The 22,319-nt window shown below is 33.0% G+C and overlaps 1 protein-coding gene across 6 annotated transcripts in view; it reads right to left on the reverse strand.

Annotated features, from left to right (window-relative positions):
* Positions 1–22,319, reverse strand: part of LOC136848167 (DE-cadherin-like) — a 420,074-nt gene that overhangs the window by 47,775 nt on the left and 349,980 nt on the right. For all 6 annotated transcript variants that reach the window (XM_067120454.1, XM_067120453.1, XM_067120452.1 and 3 more), the window contains 18 exons: positions 21,989–22,108; positions 20,950–21,099; positions 19,565–19,768; positions 18,242–18,438; positions 17,641–17,730; positions 15,775–15,895; positions 15,148–15,318; positions 14,286–14,430; positions 13,603–13,764; positions 13,185–13,309; positions 11,168–11,329; positions 9,491–9,613; positions 9,018–9,167; positions 8,312–8,484; positions 2,323–2,515; positions 1,770–1,964; positions 1,061–1,201; positions 278–475 (listed from right to left, as the gene is read on the reverse strand). In XM_067120454.1, coding sequence (XP_066976555.1) covers positions 278–475; positions 1,061–1,201; positions 1,770–1,964; positions 2,323–2,515; positions 8,312–8,484; positions 9,018–9,167; positions 9,491–9,613; positions 11,168–11,329; positions 13,185–13,309; positions 13,603–13,764; positions 14,286–14,430; positions 15,148–15,318; positions 15,775–15,895; positions 17,641–17,730; positions 18,242–18,438; positions 19,565–19,768; positions 20,950–21,099; positions 21,989–22,108 — 2,820 coding nt within the window. The remainder of the gene's footprint in view (positions 1–277; positions 476–1,060; positions 1,202–1,769; positions 1,965–2,322; positions 2,516–8,311; positions 8,485–9,017; positions 9,168–9,490; positions 9,614–11,167; positions 11,330–13,184; positions 13,310–13,602; positions 13,765–14,285; positions 14,431–15,147; positions 15,319–15,774; positions 15,896–17,640; positions 17,731–18,241; positions 18,439–19,564; positions 19,769–20,949; positions 21,100–21,988; positions 22,109–22,319) is intronic.

Consider the following 22,319-nt stretch of genomic DNA (forward strand, 5'->3'; position numbering starts at 1 on the left):
CGTATATATGTATGTATGTATGTATATAGAATTTTTCTAAACTAAATATTGTCAAATGTGTAAGTATACTTATATACCTTAATGAGTCTCATACAATTAAAGAGCGAACAGCTTTGAAAACGTATTCACAAATTTCTTCGATGTAAATGACATTTCTTAAATCAAAATCTAGTGAAGAGTAAAGTCTAGGAAAGTTATCGAATCACACTAATCAAACAGTCAACTAATCAATCACTCAATCAATATTTCAATCATTCAATTATTCTCCGGGATTTACCGATTTTCTGTGAAGCATCATGAGGCCGTCCAGCCTGGCGGACGTGTAGTAAGGGGAGGAGTGACAGTTGTAGCGGATGTCCACACCGCCTTCGACATCCCGTAAGCCGAAGATGTCGACATTGGCGCTGTCGATCAAGTGCATCTCACCAATCTTCTGTCGAAGGCGGTCGTACATGCTTGTGCCCATGGAGGCCAGCTAAACATAAAAAAAAGTAATAATAAATAAATAAATAAATAAATATTTAGGATCAAAGAAAATATTATAACTCCCAAAACCATCACCTATAAATAATTCAAGTAATTACGCAGGAAGAATTTTTATATTCATTTAATTACTGAAACAGTTGTGTTCATGTGAAAGTAGAAACATTTTTGCATTTTGTTTATAAACTCAAGCAAGCTGAGTGATATATTTAGGTATTTGGATATTTTCGGTGGTTTATATATTCCTCAAATCAGTGTCTGGCTATTTCAGTTTTAAAACGTCGCGAATGCTAATGAAATGAAAAAACAAGACAGTATGATTAAAAATTACAATGCAGATGAAATTATTTTTCCTTCGTTGCTGGTGTTAACAGATTAGCCCGTTAAAATAACTGAGTAACTTGCAGAACAGTTTTGAAAGAAATAAAATTATTATTCAGAATTCAGTATTAATGAATGTAAACAATTGCGAACATTCATGCATATATACTGTATACAAATGTGTTTGTATACATGAAGCAGTACTAATTCGAGCACCTCCATATTCCATTCTTACTGACAGAAGCCGAGAACTTACATCCTTCTGCGTGATGAGCTGAAGGGCCGTGTAATTAGCCAACCTGAAGGATCCCGAGTGCTTTACAGCTTCCTCAGTTAGATCGACCACTTTGATTAGTACCTCTCCTATGGCTGTCTCGTTACGGAACTTGTCATGTACCTGGAAGGTGTAATACAGGTTAATTAGAGAGAGAAAGTTTAGAATGTTCACCTTATCCCTGAATGCTTGGTTTGTTTTGAAGCGGTAATCTTTAACAGTAAGCAAACAAATATATACAAGTAAGTATACATACAAGTATACACATGCATATATATATATATATATATATATATATATATATATATATATATATATATATATATATATATATATATATATATATATATATATATATGCATATATATAATGAGAAAAAGAGAGGAAAGCTGATGTAATTTAGCCTTTCCGTTTTCCATTCCTTGGTTTCAGGAATATGATTAGAAAATTGTGACCTTTTAAAGAATGGTTGTCACTAATATCCACGTAATGTAAACGCCCTAGTATTTTAGCACATCATAAAACTGTAAAATCCTAAAACTATGGAATTCATTCTATTTTAATGACAAATGAAATTATTAATCAACGAAATTCTCATCTTTGCTTGAAGAGAAAATTCCACGGTACTTCAGACATGGGAAGGAAATTCTAAGATTCTTATTACTTAAAAAACGGAGGTGCCGCCGCTCACCTTAACCCTGAGCGTATGGTCTCCTTCGGGAGTTCCCTTCCTCATGGTTATACTGCCGGTGTCGTGGTCGACGGAGAAGTAAGGCTCGGTCTCCGGAGGCGTCGTGGCGTCAATGTCGAAATATTTGTCGCCGATGTCGTGGTCGTCTTCGTCCGTGACGTAAACTGTTCCGATGACCATCGCTGGAAACTGACCCTGGAAGAAATGAGGAGTAGAACTGTATGATAACTGGTGTATCAACTTGAAGAGGCTGGAATGAAGGAGAACACGGAATTTAATCATAGTAACATCTAAATTTAAATCTACACCTCCTCCAAGCAATTCTCAAAAAACTGAAAAAAAAAAGTTACCAATAGCAAATAAGCGTAATAAACTATCTCTAAGAGTTCAAGGAATCGACTAATTGGGTTGTCCCAACATTGGCTTTGTCCTGTTCAAAATTTCTTTACAGTAATGATAAGCCAGACAAAAATAATAATAAAGGAGACTACCACTTGCAAATACAATGAACCAAGGAAAATACAAGCAGAAACCTGAACTACTGCTAACTTACCTGGTAGTTGTAGACCTGTATGGTACTCGTCCCGTCCGTCATGGGAGAATCATTCTGGTCCCCGACTTCCAAAGTCAAATAGCGAGTGCCACTTACGCCCTTTTTGTCGATGGTTGTGAAGGGAATCTGGTAGAATTTGACTTTTTCTCTGTCTAGTTCCTTCAACGGTCGAAGTTCATACAGAGAACTGGCTCTGCAGGGATAACAGGAAAAGGAAAAGAAATGAAGCTTATGGAATGCCAACCATTCGAAAACTGGAGAGAGGAATGTGTATCATTTGTCATACGCTCAAAATCAATGTCATTTCGTGTGATCGAATGTTGTCTAGGATGCGCGTGCAAATGTAATTAGTTTTATGAAAAATATATTTTTTCCTTGTTGCATTATAAATAGCCTCATTACGAGGCAATTTTATTTGAAAAGAGGAAAAGGTACTATTTTGATGAGATCATTTTAATTTATGAATTTGGAGAATTATTTGGATTTTAGCACCTGGCCAGATATATCCTATCTATCTATCTACCTATCTATGTATGTATGTATCTATCTATCAAACTCAGATGATATAGAAATCATGGGTTCATTTCCTTCATAAAGCCTAGTTCATTATTATGCCACTATATCAATCAGGGACTGACCATACCAATTCGGTATGGAAATCCAAAGACAGAGCAAAATGGATTCTTCATGCTCAGGTTAGATTTTTAAAAGAGATACAAATGCATATGTAGGTAAGTAAGATTAATACACTATAAAAATGGTAACTTTTTCTTTTGCATCTCATGCCCACTGAATAAATAACATTTACATGTTCCTATCAACAATATTGATCGCTTTGTGTGAATGGCCTCGAATTCCGTCCCGTATTATTATAATTTCACACCATTACAATATAATGCAGAGCAACAGGATATTGGCAAACGTGAACATGCATTTCCATGTTCTGTTCTTGGAAAACAGACATAATTCCTAACACTGCTATAAGGCTACTGATTGGAAATCAGGTGATTTCTCTTTGCGTTTTGCGAAACACTGCTACGTATAAGCTGCCGGAGAAATGTAAATGTAAATTTGGATGTAAATGGGATTTTTACTCATATGGAACAGCGTCTCCTGTTGGGATACAAATACGAAATACTCTAGTGCACGTTCTCACTCTCATTTGAAAGAGGCAGTCAGTCTATATTCGTACTATTCCTCTTCCACTGTTCGAGTCCATGACACATGTTAAGAGAAAATGTGTAAAATATATTTACACTGTATGAATAAGATATATCGCCTTCGTGACTCAAAACTATGATAATTCATTATAAGGGGTGCCCCGATTGAAGCTGGAAAGCTCGCGGCAACGTTAGACATCACCATGGAAAAAAAAAGTTTATTGAAAACCCATTTCATTCCTTGAACCACCGAGTGAATGGCCTTTTGTGCCAAGTCCGTCGAAGTCCGCGGAAATCAACGTGACATATTAATCAAGATTTGTCGAGGTCTTTTCGCTTCCGAATTCCGTCGAAATTCACCTGTGGACGTGATTGAACTGTCCCTTCTTAATGGGAAATTTACCTGGGCTGAATTTCGCGTTCTATTCTATTTGATTGAACGACTCTTTCTTCGTGTAAAAGTTGCTTAATGACCTGAAACTCGCCATGAAAAGTTTTAATTTGTTCTTAGAAGCATTTGTAATACATGTTTATTTTACTTGAGAATATATATCGACAGTTTTAATATAGAGCTTCATCAACTTAATGGTTTACATAATCTACGAGAGTATGTTTGTATGTACCTTTCTGATAACATACTCCAATATAATAATAATAATAATAATAATAATAATAATAATAATAATAATAATAATAATAATAATAATAATAATAATAAAAAAAAAAGGGAAAATGGGGATAAGATTGTCTGAAAGATGTTAGATCCTATAACAAAAAATTCAGTAACTTAGCGTTCATCACCCCAGAAATTACTAAGTGAAAATATTTATGCTCGCTACATGAATGAAAGACGCAGGCAACAAATATAAAGAAAAAATATAATCTTTATCTTACTGAAAAACGTAACGCATCTCCAGCATAACTATCATATATATATATATATATATATATATATATATATATATATATATATATATATATATATATATATATGTATATGCATTAAAAGAATAGTGTCGTGTCTAAGACGGTTTGTCAGACAGAGAGAAGAAAGTGTGTGAGGGAGAGAGTGAGCGTAATTTAATCAGGGTCTGCCAAAAGAACATCAAAGTTTTCGTAATACCTAATTGCCTTTCTATTTTAACAAGAAAAGTTACAACTATCCCGCCCTAAAAAATACACGCACGAAAAAGAAGTTATAGCGTTTTATCATAAAAGTCTTATGGAAGTTAGAAATAAAGTTCATTAATGAAACTGAATGGTGTAATGAAAATAAACATCCAGTTGGTGTCGTTCTTAGCCTCATTCAATGAGGGTTATCACTTGATTACTTATTAACCCTGTAAGCTGGGATGCATGCATACCTGTAAACATGCACACGTAAAACTTCATGATGTAGGGCAGTTACTGATGTACTAAGAGCATTACGCCAAAAAAAAAAAAATATTCTTGAGTGTTCATGCTGTACGTACAAATATATATATATATATATATATATATATATATATATATATATATATATATATATATATATATATATATATATATATATATATATATATACATAACTATTTATACATACATATAGAAAGGGTGAGTATGCATGCTTTTGTGAAAATGGTTAAATACGTATTTGTAAACATGCGGTAGTAAGCGTCTGAAATGTTAATTGTTTTGAGTTCTTAGAGTGGCAAACTTACCTCGCTACGAAAGGCCGATATCTTCGCTTCCTACAAAAACAGAGACGTGACAGTGACCAAAGGTACAAAAGGTTGAAACAGACATGCACTATTTTGTGAAGGATTTCCTGAATGTGTGCAGACTATAACTACTACTTTATTTTGAGTGAGAGATAATATTTTAAGAGTGAAGATTACAATTATAGATTTTTGTTATAGCTGACGGTAAATATCCACGGTAGATATCATTAAATCTTACTGTGATTGGCCGAAGCTCTTACTCATCAACCTCCGTTGGTTGCAATGATATAGGCTTTGGATATTTACTGTCATTTCCAAAGTATATGTGCTGACTACTGTTATTCGAGGCTGTGCAAAGTCATTTCCTTTGGAGGGCAAGCTTGTGAATAAGCAAATTGTCGTTCCTTGATAATTACATGATAAACATGTGTCCTCATAAAGAATGATATGTATTTACTCCGTGTAAAGCGTTTTACATTAAATGACGAGGCTTATGAAGAGAAAATAGGTTGTTCTGTCCAAGACATCCTCATACTAGTCATCCCTCCCTCTCCTTCGACAAAACATACCTTAACTCGCAGCCAATTTATAAACCTACACAGAAGGCTTCTAAACATATAAACCTTTACATATTCTACTGCATTTACTGGTATCTTGTGTGTACTTAAGCTTCCTTCATATTAAGAGTCTCATGTCAACTCCTCGTATATGTATATCTTTTGCATCAAACTTCGAAGGCCTTCCTTCCTTATTTTCATCATTTCCTGTTTCCTAGATATATTAGAGGTAAATGATTAAACCATCTATAAACATGACTTCGTATGTTAATCTTTGTACTTAAGTTTTGTCAAAATTTCTGATGTTTTTGTCCCTCTATAGAATTCAGGAAATTTCAAGGACTCCCGCTGTCTTCCTGGTCTATCTCAATTTACAGCTCGCTTCTTTTATCATCCTACCATCATCAGTGATTAGTCCTCGCAAATAACCATATAACCCCAGTGTCTTTTATCAATAAATCATCCTTACTAACATTTAATAAGTATTCTTATTGTTTCCAATTACTTTCATAACAGTAACCTTATTAACTTCAACTTCGGACTCTTTCTTATTAGAAATCTTCGAAATTTTGGAGAAGACTTTGTAACTTCTCTTCACTTTTTTCCAGTTAACGATGATTTATGGGAACATATGCCATTCGACCACCAATACGCAACGTTTGTTTCTACGTCAGATCTATTCTCAATATTCCTCGTCAATCCTGCCTATACAAACAAATTTCATGTATGCATGTATATAACTAAGCGACTGAATTTCGATGAAAAAGTTAAGAGACAGAAAAGGAAAATCCAGTGGCAGGAGAAAAAACATGAAGGTAACAAGGATGACAAATGTGTTTTGTATTCCATTTTTTCAACAACAACATTTGCAACTGTTTCTTCTTGTCATTTATCAAGATTTATCCTTTTCCAAAAACAAAAACAGATGTACAGAAGAGGCTTCATAACATTTAGCATAACAGATAAAAGTAACTGAATAATTTAAGTGATATAAGAACTAAATAACCACAACTCAAATTGCATCGAAAATAACAAAGATATTTACCATAAGATAAAAGATTACAAAAAAATTAGACCACACTCATGCTAACCTTCTACACATGATAATCTGTTTGTAGTACATAAAACTAAAAGTCACCATTTAAAAATGAGAAGTATTATGTGTTACACACAAAAGGCTAAACTACAAAATAAAATAAATACAATCTAGCCATGCAAAGTCCTACAACAGTGACAATTACAAAGTCACACACATAGGCTACAAGTGCATGAATAAAACGTTAATAATATTTAGAAGCCCACAGTTAAGTAACATATTATAAATGGACTTTGCGAACGTTTCTGCTACATGAATGACTGTGGAATTTTCGTCTTATAATACAATTACAAATATATATATATATATATATATATATATATATATATATATATATATATATAAATATATATATATATATATATATATATATATATATATATATATATATATATATATATATATATATATATATATATATATATATATATATATATATATATATATATATATATATATACATACACATACTAAAATTAGGTATTACGGTATTTTGAAAAAAGGAAAAAATATGTGTGCCATACATTTATAACTAGTTTTCTTAATACATCGCTGTAGTATTGCCTTCTAGAGATTTTTTTTTTAACAATTCTGCAGTTATGCACTATGACCCTACATTGTGTATATTTCAGAGATTATTATTTAAAATATATATGTCCACACACATAGACACTCAAACATACGCACACACATATATATATGTGTTTGTCAGTTTTTGTGAGTGTGGACATACAATTCTAAATAATAATACCTGAAATATACACAGCGTAGGGTCATAGTGCATAACTGCAGACTTGTGTTTTAAAAATGAATCTCTAGAAGGCAAGACTACAGCGATATATTAAGAAAACTAGTTACCATTGCATGACACATGTATTTTTGCCTTTTTGCCAAATACTGTAACACCTAATTCGAGACTCTAAAACTTGGGCCATAAATTATGTATATTGTGGAAAATTTTATATATATATATGTGTGTGTGTGTGTGTGTGTGTGTGTGTGTGTGTGTGTGTGTGTGTGTGTGTGTGTGTGTATACAGATATATTATATATACATAACATACATTTTTATGTTTTTTACACAGTACATATATCAGGCCATCTGTTTTAAAATCAAGCTCATTTGTAAAACGGGGCCTTTCGTTATGTATAATACAGAACATTTTATAAATATGTATTAGGTATTATTGCGTATTAGTGTGAACTTATGTATCATGTAGTATATACTTATTGTGCACAGTTTTATTAAAAATCTTCAGCAAAATACAGCAGTGTGACACTGAACTAAAAGCGAGTCTCTTAAGAAAGGTCCTCAGCTATATAACGAATGCTACGTTTTATAAAAACCGACTATTCAAATGAAACACATACCACATTACACACTATGTGCACTGCATCATACAAACACTACCATACATTACACACAATTAGAGAAATCCGTTTTAGAACCAAACAAGTCTCTCGTCGAAATACTCACTCATCCACGAGCGACACGGAGAACTTCTGCATGATGTCGGGGCTGGTGAAGCTGGCGAACTCCAGCGTGCAGGGACATCCGTTCTCCTCGCTGTCGGCGTCGTCCAGCTGAATGGCAATCGGCTTCACATTCTCTGGGGGCATGTTCTCCATGATCTTGGCGTAGCTTTGGTCCTTAAGACGCCAAAGAAAGAAAAAACATTTCAGTTTTTGTTGGTGATCCTGCCTTTTTTTTTTTTCATTAGATAGCTCGCTTGTTATGAGCAGTCGTTTAGTTGTTCGGGAAAGAGTAGTGTGGTTCGATGAATTTAAAAATGAATGATGAACGAAGTTTGGTTTTTACTGATGATTTCAGATGAATTCAATTACTAGTTAATATTGGATTTGTATGAGGCATTTACATGTTCATTTCTGGAGTAGTATGGCTAGGGAAAATATTTAGTGTTTATGAATACGATAAATAGTGAAATTCATCAGGGGAAGTAGGACATCTGTTTTGCATTATAGGGATGACATTTCTATTACTGAAAAATGTTGCAATACACGGGGATATCTCTTCAATATTTGTGTGTAGCCAGGTAAAGTAAGGATGAAATTTCTGTTACTGAATAAAAACTCAAAATAAGAATGCTATATTTTTTTATTAAGCCGCAGATTTCAAAGACAAAAGACATAGACTTTGATTCTGCGCAAATATCTCTACTCACCGGACTCTGAATATAGGGATGATTGTCATTTTCATCGATGATAGTGAGGTAGACTGTGGCAGGCTCAGCGTCATGCCCTTTTCCGTCATCGTCCATAGCTCTCGGGTAGAAAGTCATCACGCCTCGAGTGGCTGCTTCGCGGTCAAGACACTGACGGTTTCGTTGCATGAATGATTATTTCAGTACACTTTCATTTATAAGCAAAATATATATATATTATAAATATATACATGCATACATACATGTACATACATATACAGTATATATATATATATATATATATATATATATATATATATATATATATATATATATATATATATATATATATATATATATATATATATTATATTATATATATTGAACGGAAATTCCACAATAATATGAACTGTTATGCACCATACAGAAATTTCAGATTCAATAATGTCATTTGTAAAATAATCTATATATCATGAATCTATAATTACACTTACCCCTTTCGTTTTGAGCTGGCCCGTTTTTTCCCCAATAGTGAAGTTATTCCGATCAGGGTCGAAGAGGTAGTAGAATATCCTCTGGTTTTGGTCCGCAGGTAAATCAGGGTCAATTGCTGATACCTGAGAAGTGTCAGAATTTATGACACATTAACAAGTGATTGTTCATAACAGTTAATCCCTATACTGGCTCAGAAACAGATTATTCATATTTCTCTCTGTTAACATGACAAAATGGTCAAACATTAGTAAACTGCTTTCCATCTTCAAGAAACTCAATGTTTGTAAAAGTCAGAAGAAAATCGTTAGACTTTCAGTATATCATTAATTACGAACTGATGATATTTAGAATAGGCATCACCTTGGTATTATAAGCTACACAATGGAATTCCAGAGATGAATGATAAAAGGTGTCCCGCTTTCTATTATGGAGTACATCCACAATACCATGTCTTTCACATGGTTTCCCTTTCGAATGACCTAATCAGCACGGGTTCTATATAATACTTTCTTGCTCTTATGGTTAGATTAAACTGGTATTGTATTAGCACGGGCCTTTGCCATAGGGAGACTCGTAACTGTGGTAAGGTGTTGAATAAGATAAGAAGCCTTATGTAACCCTTGGACTCTGTCCAGTCAACCAAGACGTATAAAGTACTTCAAACATGTGGGATTCAAGTGGTTGATCTTTACACTTTGCGACATTTAGCGAATTAACTAAGATTCGTCATTAACAAAATGTCTAACAGTTATTAGAATGTTCCGAACTGCAAATATTTTTTCCTTCATTCTTTGATATCAAATTTCTACTGCAATGTTTAAAACTGAGGTCGAGTTATTGAAGCCCAAGATAGAGTAGAATTTATGCAAACAAATCTAATACGTGAGGGTTAAAACGTGTACAGAAATATCAAACTATACTACATAGATAAATATAAACTATATAAATCATGCATATACCTGCTGTAGTTCCATCGTCGAAAAAAATAAAAGTAAAAATTCGTTAAATGCTCACACCACAGAAATTAAAACATTGCCTTTGTTGCTTCTGTCAGAGCAATAATTCTATTATCTCCATTGCAAAACAGAATTTTATGCAGCAAGTAACCAATTCTATTTTATTTATTTTTATTGGCGATAGGGATGGGAGAAGGGGAATGGTTTTTGTGCTATGTTACATCAAACGAATTTTAGGATCATCCCCTTAAATATGTTTGAAGAGAAATCGATTTTCTAATATAGAAATCGTTCAGTTACTTACAAAATAGCCGCGTCCTTGTAAGAAAGAACCCTTTTATGTCATATGACTTAATTTCATTTCAAGTAAGATGCTATATAAGGGGTGATAAAGCGAAGATAATTTTATTTATTACAGGCGCCATTTTGCCGAATTCTTGGCCATAAACAAAGGGAAGAATTATAAAATTTAGAGAATTACATTTGCTTAAAGCAATATTTTTAACTGGATAGGAAATTATCACATAATGAATGAAAACAAAAAGGGTTATTTTACTAATACAAGATAACTAGCGATGGAGGAAGTTACAATAGATTTCATCCGCTCTTGTAAAACTAGACGAGGCTGCATGCTGAATAAATATACTACAAACACCTTAAGACGATAGGATTCTGCTTAACGAAAGTTGCTAAACCTTCACCCTATATCTTTATACTCACATCCCCAAAGTAGAAGTCGCACGGTTCGTTCTCCTTGACGCTGAAGGTGTAGTTGGGCTGGAGGAACTTCGGCTGCAGGTCATTCTCGTTCTCGACGGAGATCACCACGTCTATCTCGGCCGGGAAGTTCGCCCCGTCGCTAAGGCGGATTTTCATGGTGAACTGCAATAAGACAATTGGAAATTTAATGTTATTTTACGTCTTTTCACTGAATAAAGTACTTTCTCCTTTATACATAGGCGTTACGAAAGGAAACTTGTGGCAATTCTCAGGATTAATATCTTTCTTAAAAGCTTTCACTCTTCTGCAAACGCTACTGCTTTTCAGATATGCCATTCATTAGTGGTTAAGAAACTGGGCTCTTTAGCGAGAGGAAAGGACTTCGGATTCGCACTGGAGAACTGGCTTCATTGGCGTCTTTCATGAAATCCAGTTGTGGTTCTTACCTAAACAATGTATCATGACCTGACTATGGTAGATCACAGTCGAGAGAGAGAGAGAGAGAGAGAGAGAGAGAGAGAGAGAGAAAAAAAAAATTATGTGCGTCCGCAGGCTTGTGAAACACTAATTCCAAACTGCAGTTTATCTTAGGACAACGAAATTATGCATCCTACTATGAACCATTCATAATTCAATTTTTCCGCTATTCCACGGCTGATTTACCCCAGAAGATTGTCATTAATCAAATAAAAAAAGTAAAGTAATTTTTTGGAGGGAAAATTCTATCTCTGCAATTTTCAGTCTCATTTGTATATGTCATTTTCTATGTCCTCGGAATTTACTTAATTAGTTGTATGGGATAGCCCACACATTCATTAACAATATACTTTCTCTCTCTCTCTCTCTCTCTCTCTCTCTCTCTCTCTCTCTCTCTCTCTCTCTCTCTCTCTCTCTCTCTCTCTCCATTGAAAATCGCTTTGCCCAAGCTCTATAGCATCCGTGAATTAGAACCATCTTTGCCAACCAATATTAAATTTTTTCGTAGTAATAATATGCGAGTAATGTCGAAGAGGCCATAAATAAAGAATATTGAACTTCCTCCTATAGCCATACTTAAAGACCACCTTTCAATTTAGTGCTTTTTACCTACGGTATTCTTTTATAACCTCTACATAAGGATTTAATATTCTCGTAGCTCTCTGATAAAAAAAAATTAATAAAGTCGCCCGCAAAAACCACTGAAAAGTTCGTAAACATTTTATGGTGCACATATAAATTTTCATCTCCCATGGTGCTGAGGTACCTGTCCGACCTAGATAAAGTCTTTAATGCATCTTAGACTAAGACTTTTGAAGCAAAGTTTTTGTGTTGATTAATTTTCATGCATGGTTCTTATATAACAGGTCTTATTTGTAGACTTGAAGTACATATATAATATGTATGTGTATATGTGTATGTATATATATATATATATATATATATATATATATATATATATATATATATATATATATATATATATATATATATATATATATATATATGTATGTATATATATATATATATATATATATATATATATATATATATATATATATATATATATATATATATATATATATATATATATATATATATATATATATATATATATATATAGATGCACGGGTAATCGATACATAGATAAATAAATAGCAAACGTCTCTTAGGGAAGAGAATGGCTAATGTTAGGATGGTAACACATGCAAATATAATTTCCTTCCTTATCCATAAATTTGACTTTCAGCATTACCCGATACCGTTTACAAGTGTACTTTGCATAAACAGGCAGGGGAACAAGAGTTCTAATACAAGGAAATCGAGGTAAACACCTATCTATATGTCTAGAGTAAAATTATGTGCATGCTAACACATTATATATGTAAGACACCTAATCAAAAACAAATGATGAAATGAGCAATTGAATGAGTGATAGAAACACTAAGAAGGGGCACATTAAAAACAACGACCGCGACTAGGGATTGTGGTGAGAAGAAGAAGAAGAAATGAGAATAATATTTGATTTTCTTGTACTTACATTTCTGTCATTATTTGGTTCGTCATAATCTAGTTCCTTGTTGACTTTTATGTCTCCAGTTAAGGAGTCGATCTTGAATTTCCCTGCCTCGTTTCCGGATACGATCTGGTAGTCGAAGTAGTTCACTAAAGGGGAAATGAAAAAGATTACGGAATATTTAGAAATATATGTCTATTATACATTCTTACTTGGTCATTTACTCAAATTAAGTATGCTCTTTAGATTTTTAACCATCGGATGTAATATCTCAGAAACATGTTCGTATGCTGCCTTCATACTGATTAAATTGTTTCATCGTCTCTGTTAAAATGACTTTGATGGTATATCTGTTTACATATTTTGATAAAATTTTTTCTAAGAAGAAGAAGAAGGTAGGAGGAGGAGGAGGAGAATAAGAAGTAAAATTTTGATAACTTACCAACATCAGGGTCGTCCACGTACAGAACGAGTCCCGTGGGTTTGTCCACACCACGGCTCTCCGGCAATCGCACTTCGTAGATGCCTTCGTCAAGGTTGAACCGAGGGGCCACGTCGTTCACGTCCTGAACCGTAATCCAGTACGTCGTGGACCGCCAGTGAACTGCCCAGAATTAAATAAAAGGATGTCTGATGGATGACTTTCGTATTTATTTATCTGCGTACTAAAGAAGTTAATTAGATTTAATTTCCTGGCAATAACATATTATTCCATTATGCTTGAGCGATGAAAACTGACACACTCGAATATATCACAGAGATTTCAGATCATTTCAGCTTCGCGCGTGTTACAATTTTTGTTGCTTCATTTACTGTCTGATCTTTGTGCAAAAATAATTGACGATAAATGGTACAATACACATTGCCGACATTCTCATAAAACATATTGTGACTTTTGGATAAAGTAAAAAAGAAAAGTAAAATGGCATTTCAAACATTTTAAGTATACGACGTCAATATTTTCCCTCAATTTCCATTTTATGTAGGCTCTATAACATTCCTCCTATTTTTAGTTATTGCTTGGAACAAATATACACCCTCTCTCTCTCTCTCTCTCTCTCTCTCTCTCTCTCTCTCTCTCTCTCTCTCTCTCTCTCTCTCTCTCTCAGAAACTAAGACACTTACGTCCATCTGTGACGTTGATTGGGACGCGATACTGGTTTTCGGTTTCTCTATCCAATGCTTCCTTTGTCCACAGTTGGCCGTTATTACGAAGTTCAAATTTGGTTTTGACACTCTCGGAGGCGTCGTCTACGATCTGGTAAGTCAGCTGGAAAAAATAAAAGGAAAAGGAGAGATCAGAAGACTGGACGATCCAATGAGCCATTGCAAGGGGATAGAATCGATGATAGGAAACACTAGAATATTAAGAGAGAAGAGGCTATTTAGCAAGCAATGATCAGCGATGATAGGAAACACTGGAAGAGAGAAGAGGCTATTTAACAAGCAATGGGGGTAGTGTCGTCAGTGCACCTCACGTGCGGTGCACTGTAGGCATTGCCTATCGTTCTTTGCAGCGTCCCTTCGGCTCCTAGCTGGAACCCCCCTTCATTCCTTTTACTGTACCTCCTTTCATATTCTCTTTCTTCCATCTGACTTTCCATCCTCTCCTAACAATTGTTTCATGGTGCAACTGCAAAGGTTTTCCTCACGTTACACTTTTCAAACCTTTTTACTTTCAATTTTCATTTCAGCGCTAAACAACCTCATAGGTCCCAGTGCAAATTGTATATTCCAAAATTGTATGTACTGTATATTCCAACAAGCAATGATAAGAATCGATGATAGGAAACACTACAATATTAAGAGAGAAGAGGCTATTTAATAAGCAACGATAAAACATAAAAGCTGATCGAGTAATTACGAAGAATAACGGAAGCAGCGTAGCACGGAGAGACGTGGCAGCGCAAACAATAATTCAGAGAATAAGTTAGTAGCCCGTCTCCATTTTCACGAGAGAAAAGGAAATAGATCGAACTTTTCCTACCGTTCTAAACTCGGGCGACACATCCTTGTCCAGAGCCTTGATTGTGGTGATGAGCGTCTTGTCATTATTTTCCAAGACAGAGCCGTCGAAGGGCTGGAGGACCGGCGGATTATCGTTCACGTCTGTGACGTTCACGATGATCTGCTCGTTCTTGCGGGCGTTCATGTCGTTCTGCGTGGTGAAACGACAAATACAGTTATAGTGAATAAATGGATAAATAAATGTATAGATTTACAGTGAATAACTATAAAACTAAATTAATAAATACACACACGTATGTATGTATGTATGTATGTATGTATGTATGTATGTATGTATATATATATATATATATATATATATATATATATATATATATATATATATATATATATATATATATATATATATTCGTTAGTATATATTACTGTTGTTATTACTCTATTCACACACTTTCTTCCAATCTTCTTTTAATATATATATATATATATATATATATATATATATATATATATATATATATATATATATGAAGACTGGAAGAAAGAGTCTGGATACAGTAATAACGCTAATAATCAATAATATACGCTAAAGAATGCAATAAGCTTCACCATGGTGAAGATTAATTACAATTTTATTTATACTTACAGCAACCTGAAGAACGAGCTTATAGGCAGTCACGGCTTCGTAATCCAGATTCCTGAGATCTAAGTAAATCATGGTTCCCCTGCTATCGGATGGGCAATGCGGGTCACCTGAATTGAGGTTCCTGATAGAAAAGACACGGAAAATAGGAAAACATTTCTTAAATGATATGTGAATAACACTAGGACTATTGCGATAACTGTCATTGCGGCTTTTTTCTTGATTAACACCGAAATCAGTAAATTACAGAAAGTCATGTGGACAACCATGAGTTACACTCATAAATTCAAAACCTTCTACACCATATCTTATTATTATTCATCTGCAACAAAAAAAAAAAAAAACAGTCGTTGCGAAGAATTTATGTCAGCGACTATCAATTTGCAAATGTTTCTCTTATCTTTATGTTCCCATTACTTTTTATGTTTTACCCTTAATGACCTCAACAAAGTCAAGCAATTATGAAATAAAATGTCTTCATGAAGTTTTCTTTCTTACAATGTCTCGCTGACTGCCAATTCATGAATGCCTCTCTTATCTTTGTGTTCACGACTTTTTTTTTTATTATACCTTGGTTTACAGTGATTTTCCTTTGACGTAAATTTTTTATTTTATCAAGAGAAATGTAATTTTCCAGTTTATGATTAGCATTTGATGAGCATTTTGCATTAGAGAAATTTGTTTATGAAACTGTCTGCCAGATCTGGGTCTGACTAAGGTTATGCAATTTTTACAATTTCATATCGTGCAAATTTTTCCCTTCTGAGCGTTTCCGTTTTCATTGTAATTTATGCAAAGCATCAAGTTTTGCAAACACTTAATAATTATTAGCAAAATAATAATACAAATAAAACGGCTACAACGGTGTTGACATGTTCAAATAATTTTAATCTATTGTCGTTATACAAAATGTCCCTCTTATAAAATCTAATTTTTCATTATGCCTAAGCTAAACATTTCATGAATATATATATATATATATATATATATATATATATATATATATATATATATATATATATATATATATTATATGTTACATAACTGTTTGTATACAAACAATTATATAACATTACATATATATATATATATATATATATATATATATATATATATATATATATATATATATATATATATATATATATATATACACCGAGACAGAAAAAGGGAGAGGTATACATTTCATGAATATATTTATATATATATATATATATATATATATATATATATATATATATATATATATATATATATATATATATATATACTCGTATATATATATATATATATATATATATATATATATATATATATATATATAATCATGAAACTACAAATGTCGCTTAATATCGAATTCACGCTACCTCGGCATATCTCCGTTGGAGAATTGTCGCCGAAGGGGAATTTATATAAGTGATAAATGAATTGGTATCGTCGGGACACGAACCCGTGACACGAAAACCTATTCACCGGCTCCAGTGGACGTTACCCATTGAGCCATCAAGAGAGGTATAAGTCTTTTGCCGAGATGTTGTACTTTTTTTACCCGTCGTGAGCGGGGAAATGTACTAGCCTCGGCAATGACCCACCTCCGCCATGTAGCTTCATGATTGTATATGAATCACGGTGTGATAAAAATTTCATATATATATATATATATATATATATATATATATATATATATATATATATATATATATATATATATATATGTTATATAATTGTTTGTATACAAACTATTATATAACATTATAATATATATATATATATATATATATATATATATATATATATATATATATATATATATATATATATATATATATATATATATATACACCGAGACAGAGAAAAAGGGAGCTTTACCTGATAGCGAAGGTTCCGTCCTCGTTAGTGTCCCTGGTGTTTCCGTTGATTAAGTAGAAGTAGACTTCGGGTTTATCTTCTATGTTGGACCTATTCACGGTTGGGAAAAAATTTTATTTTACGTTAACGAAAGCCCATGATATGTTGCTGGTTATATTCAGTTTATTTAAAAACGAAATAGTTGTAAAACATACGGGTATAAGTAGTTGCATTTACAAACATACATACGCACACACAAACACACATATACATGTATATATATGTGTATGTGTGTATGTGTATATATGTGTGCATGTGTGTTTTTTGCATGTGTATGTGTGTGTGCGGTCGTGCGGGCCTGCATGGAAAACAAGACAGTAAATGAAATAAGTGTCTCTCTGTTTGCATATAAATCAATACACACTTATCTAACCCTAAACAGACCATCACATTCATAAATGCAATTGCTCAAGCATGTGATAACACTGCTTCAAAGCGTGAGAATCGTACGAACAGAAACATATCCACAGTACTTCACCATTCACAAAACAAAACGAAAAAAAAGAAAATCACGACGGAAATCCATTCACAACCTGAAATAAAAACAAAAGACGCCACTCACTTGGCGCACACGATAACCACGTCGGTGTTTTCCGTCGCGTCTTCGTACAGCTTATCTTGAATGGGCGTTTTGCTGATGATAGAAGGCGGAAGATTCCCGGACTCGACGACGTTGATGAGGACGGTTGATGTGGAGGACAAAGGTGGGACGCCTTTATCGGTGGCTTTAGCAGTCAGCTTGAAGGTTTTCTTCCCTGCCTGCACGTGACAAAGGATCGGCATTCGTAAGTGTCAGTGATGGAAAGATGCACTTAATTTTAGTCATGCTTGGTGCACAGAGAGAGAGAGAGAGAGAGAGAGAGAGAGAGAGAGAGAGAGAGAGAGAGAGAGAGAGAGAGACATTAAATATAGTTAAGTTCTTCTAAAGTTACGAAATATCATGAAAAAATTATTCTCTATTTATATATTTTAATATGAAGAGAAAATCTTAAACAAGTAATACAAGAGCCGGGAAAATGAGACCATCTGTTCATTTAATCAGAATCTATTTCTCGTAAAATAGCAAACCTTTTACAGTATGCTCTTTACTTATAAATTACCTCTGAGAGGTATCTTTCGAACATAAACACAAACTTTATTAAGTTCAGTATTAAAGCAACTTTTAATACAGTTAGCGAAGAAATCGTATAAGGAAGGAAATGATCATGATACATATATATATATATATATATATATATATATATATATATATATATATATATATATATATATATGAGCGTATTTAAAGCGTTATTTCAATACGAGGAGAAAAAGTCAAATATTTATGTTCAAACTAAAGATACCAGCATTATTTATTAAACATGGAATAAAATGTTTTTATTAACTCGTAAAAAAGGCTGTCCCAGCTTTCGTTTTAAAATTAATTTTTATTAATAACTATGTCAAAGAAATATTAAATAAAAAAAATTTCCATTATTACAGAATCTGATATTCATTTTAAAAAATATTTAAAGTTATAGAAAAATCACTGCCATAGATGTTACTTTTTCCAAATGTAAGAAACATTAGCAATTATATCTTCAGTATAGTGTGAATTGTAATTCCTATTTCATTACAGTCTTAATTCCATACATTAACTATTGTAGTTTTACAATTTCAGTGAATTATTAAAAACTTCCCATTCGATATTCTTACGATTTCATCTTTTTAGTGTAATAACCCATCATTTAAAATCTATAACTTTGATTTCAGTCTCTCTACAAATTTACTTTCATGATTTTGGCTCCAATTTGATAATTTGTAACGTTCTCATTCAGTCTTTCTGTAACTGCTCAAATCTGCAATTAATTACTGCTTTTGGATATTATAAACGTGAAATTCTTACCATATCCGCGCTGAGGTCCTTGACAAGAGTAATGATCCCATTACTGGGAGTGATGCTGAAGTAATCGAGGTCTCCCCGAGTGCCACCTGCCTCCTGCAGACTGTATTCGATGACGGAGTTGTCCATGTCGTCCAAGTCTGTGGCCGTGACCCTAAGGACCGGGTTGTTTTTGGGGTGGTCCGTTGCGATGTTCTGCTCGTATTTCTAAAAGAGAGAAGGGATTGTGTTTTTTGTGTTCTCAACTAAATCAGGAATTATATTTTTCAGGTTCTAAAATAATAGAGGGATTGCATTTTTCAGATTCTGAAATAGAGGGGGGATTGTATTTTTCAGATTCTGAAATAGTAGAGGGATTGTATTTTTCAGGTTCTGAAGTAGAAGAGGGATTGTATTTTCCAGGTTCTGCAATAGCAGAGGGGTTGTATTTTTCAGGTTCTAAAATAGTAGAGGGATTGTAGTTTTCAGGTTCTGAAATAGAAGAGGGATTGTATTTTTCAGGTTATGAAACAGCAGAGGGATTGTATTTTTCAGGTTCTAAATAGTAGAGGGATTGTATTTTTTAGGTTTTGAAATAGTAGAGGGATTGTATTTTTCAGGTTCTGAAATAATGAAGGGGTTATATTTTTCATGTTCTGAAATAGCAGAGGGATTGTATTTTTCAGGTTTGAAATAATGAAGAGGTTATATTTTTTCGGTTCTGAAACAGTAGAGGGATTGTATTTTTCAGGTTCTGAAATAATGAAGGGGTTATATTTTTCAGATTCTGAAACAGTAGAGGGATTGTATTTTTCAGGTTGTGATATAGGCATAGGATCATAGCGAAGGGGCGTTGCTTCTCAAGCTTTAAAGTACAGGAGAAATTATACTTAAAGAATTCTAAAACAGAAGAAAGCATACATCTCATATTGTAAATTAAAGACGGGATCATACTTAAAAGGTTCTAAGATAATAAAAAAAACAGACACGTGCATTTACACACGTGTATGTATATATGTATATATATATATATATATATATATATATATATATATATATATATATATATATATATATATATATATATATATATATATATAATATATGTGCATTAAGATCATACTTTTCAGGCGGTACATTCGATAAAATTATATCAATTATAATTTTGGAGTTACTAAAATAAAGAAAAAATTAAAACTGCATTTTTTAAATTAACTAAGAACACAGAATACTTGGAATAATAATTTTAAAAATTATGAAATAGATAATAATAATAATAATAATAATAATAATAATAATAATAATAATAATAATAATAATAATAATAATAATAACAGTCACGTTTCATAAAGGGGGGAGAAGGAATAAGTAAATGAAACGAAAATACACCTCACTGACACTCCACTTACCTGTTGATCAAATATAGGGGCATTATCGTTGATATCTGCCACTATAACACGGAAGGAACAAGAATCCTGTAGGGCGGCGTCCGCAGGAGCACTGTCTTTGGCTATGACAGTCAGGAAAAAATCCTTGTCTTTGTCATCGCGATCTAGTGTCTGTGCAGAGAGAGAGAGAGAGAGAGAGAGAGAGAGAGAGAGAGAGAGAGAGAGAGAGAGAGAATATCAATTAAGATTTTACGTATACTCTTTAGCATCATGAATCCTATTAGTGTTCCAAGAGTACATTATAATTTCTAATATATATAATATATCTGTTATTTAATGACTTAGCTACTTCGTCGTCAGAAACTGATTACCTTATTTTTTGGTTTAAAAAATTTGTATATCTATTGGGATATATATCGATGACGTTAAGGAATAAGTGACATGGGCATAATTTTGACTTACATTATGATCCTAACCGTTGAGTTTTAAGTTTCCAATACCGACTTTCAAATTTTCTTTTTGTAACCCAGAGGTTACATCGGGATTTTAATTCAAATGCAAAACTTCATAAACATAGAAGAAAAAACAGCCCACGTAAATTCTCTACAGCACTTCATCGAGCAAGCTTAGCCATCTATATAAAGCAAACATCCAATGATAAACGACTCTTCGAATTATTTAGATAATAATTATGTTACCAAAGAAGATACGTTCAATTTTTTCAAGCCCCGGCAAGTCACAGAAGCTTAGTTTATTGTAAAATTCTTCGTAAATGAATTTCAATCTCAATAAAAAGAATGCTAAAATAACATTCAGTGAAAATTACCCAGCCTATGATTGCCGCAAAAGAGTAAAAATATACTGTTTACTGAAAGTACTCACCTTCTAGCCATTGAAATATATTTTACCTAAGAATATCTGTGTACTATAATCAGTGTGTAGACTGAATAATTTCAATTATTCCATGAATAATTAAACCTAAGACTCCTTATTAACTACTGGTAACATGAACAACTCAAGTTTTCAAACTAAATATACCAAAGGTGAACATGGTACTCACTCTTGTGGTTTTGACGTATCCTTGACCACTTTTGGTCTCTATCTCGAAGGTGTCTGTGTGCTGGAGAAGTGAGTATTTCACAATGCCATTGTCTCCATGATCTTCGTCATAAGCCACGACCTAGAAAAAAGACAAAAACATACATACATACATACATACATATATATATATATATATATATATATATATATATATATATATATATATATATATATAAACGTGTATATATATATTATTGAAAATACTGACTTCGCAACACACTTTCAATACCGCGCATCCCAAATGTTCTTAGATACCTTTTCTCTTCTGTAAACATTGAAATCTGAACAGA

Source organism: Macrobrachium rosenbergii, chromosome 18 (assembly GCF_040412425.1).
Source record: "Macrobrachium rosenbergii isolate ZJJX-2024 chromosome 18, ASM4041242v1, whole genome shotgun sequence".
In the NCBI taxonomy this organism is placed as follows: Eukaryota; Metazoa; Arthropoda; class Malacostraca; order Decapoda; family Palaemonidae; genus Macrobrachium; species Macrobrachium rosenbergii.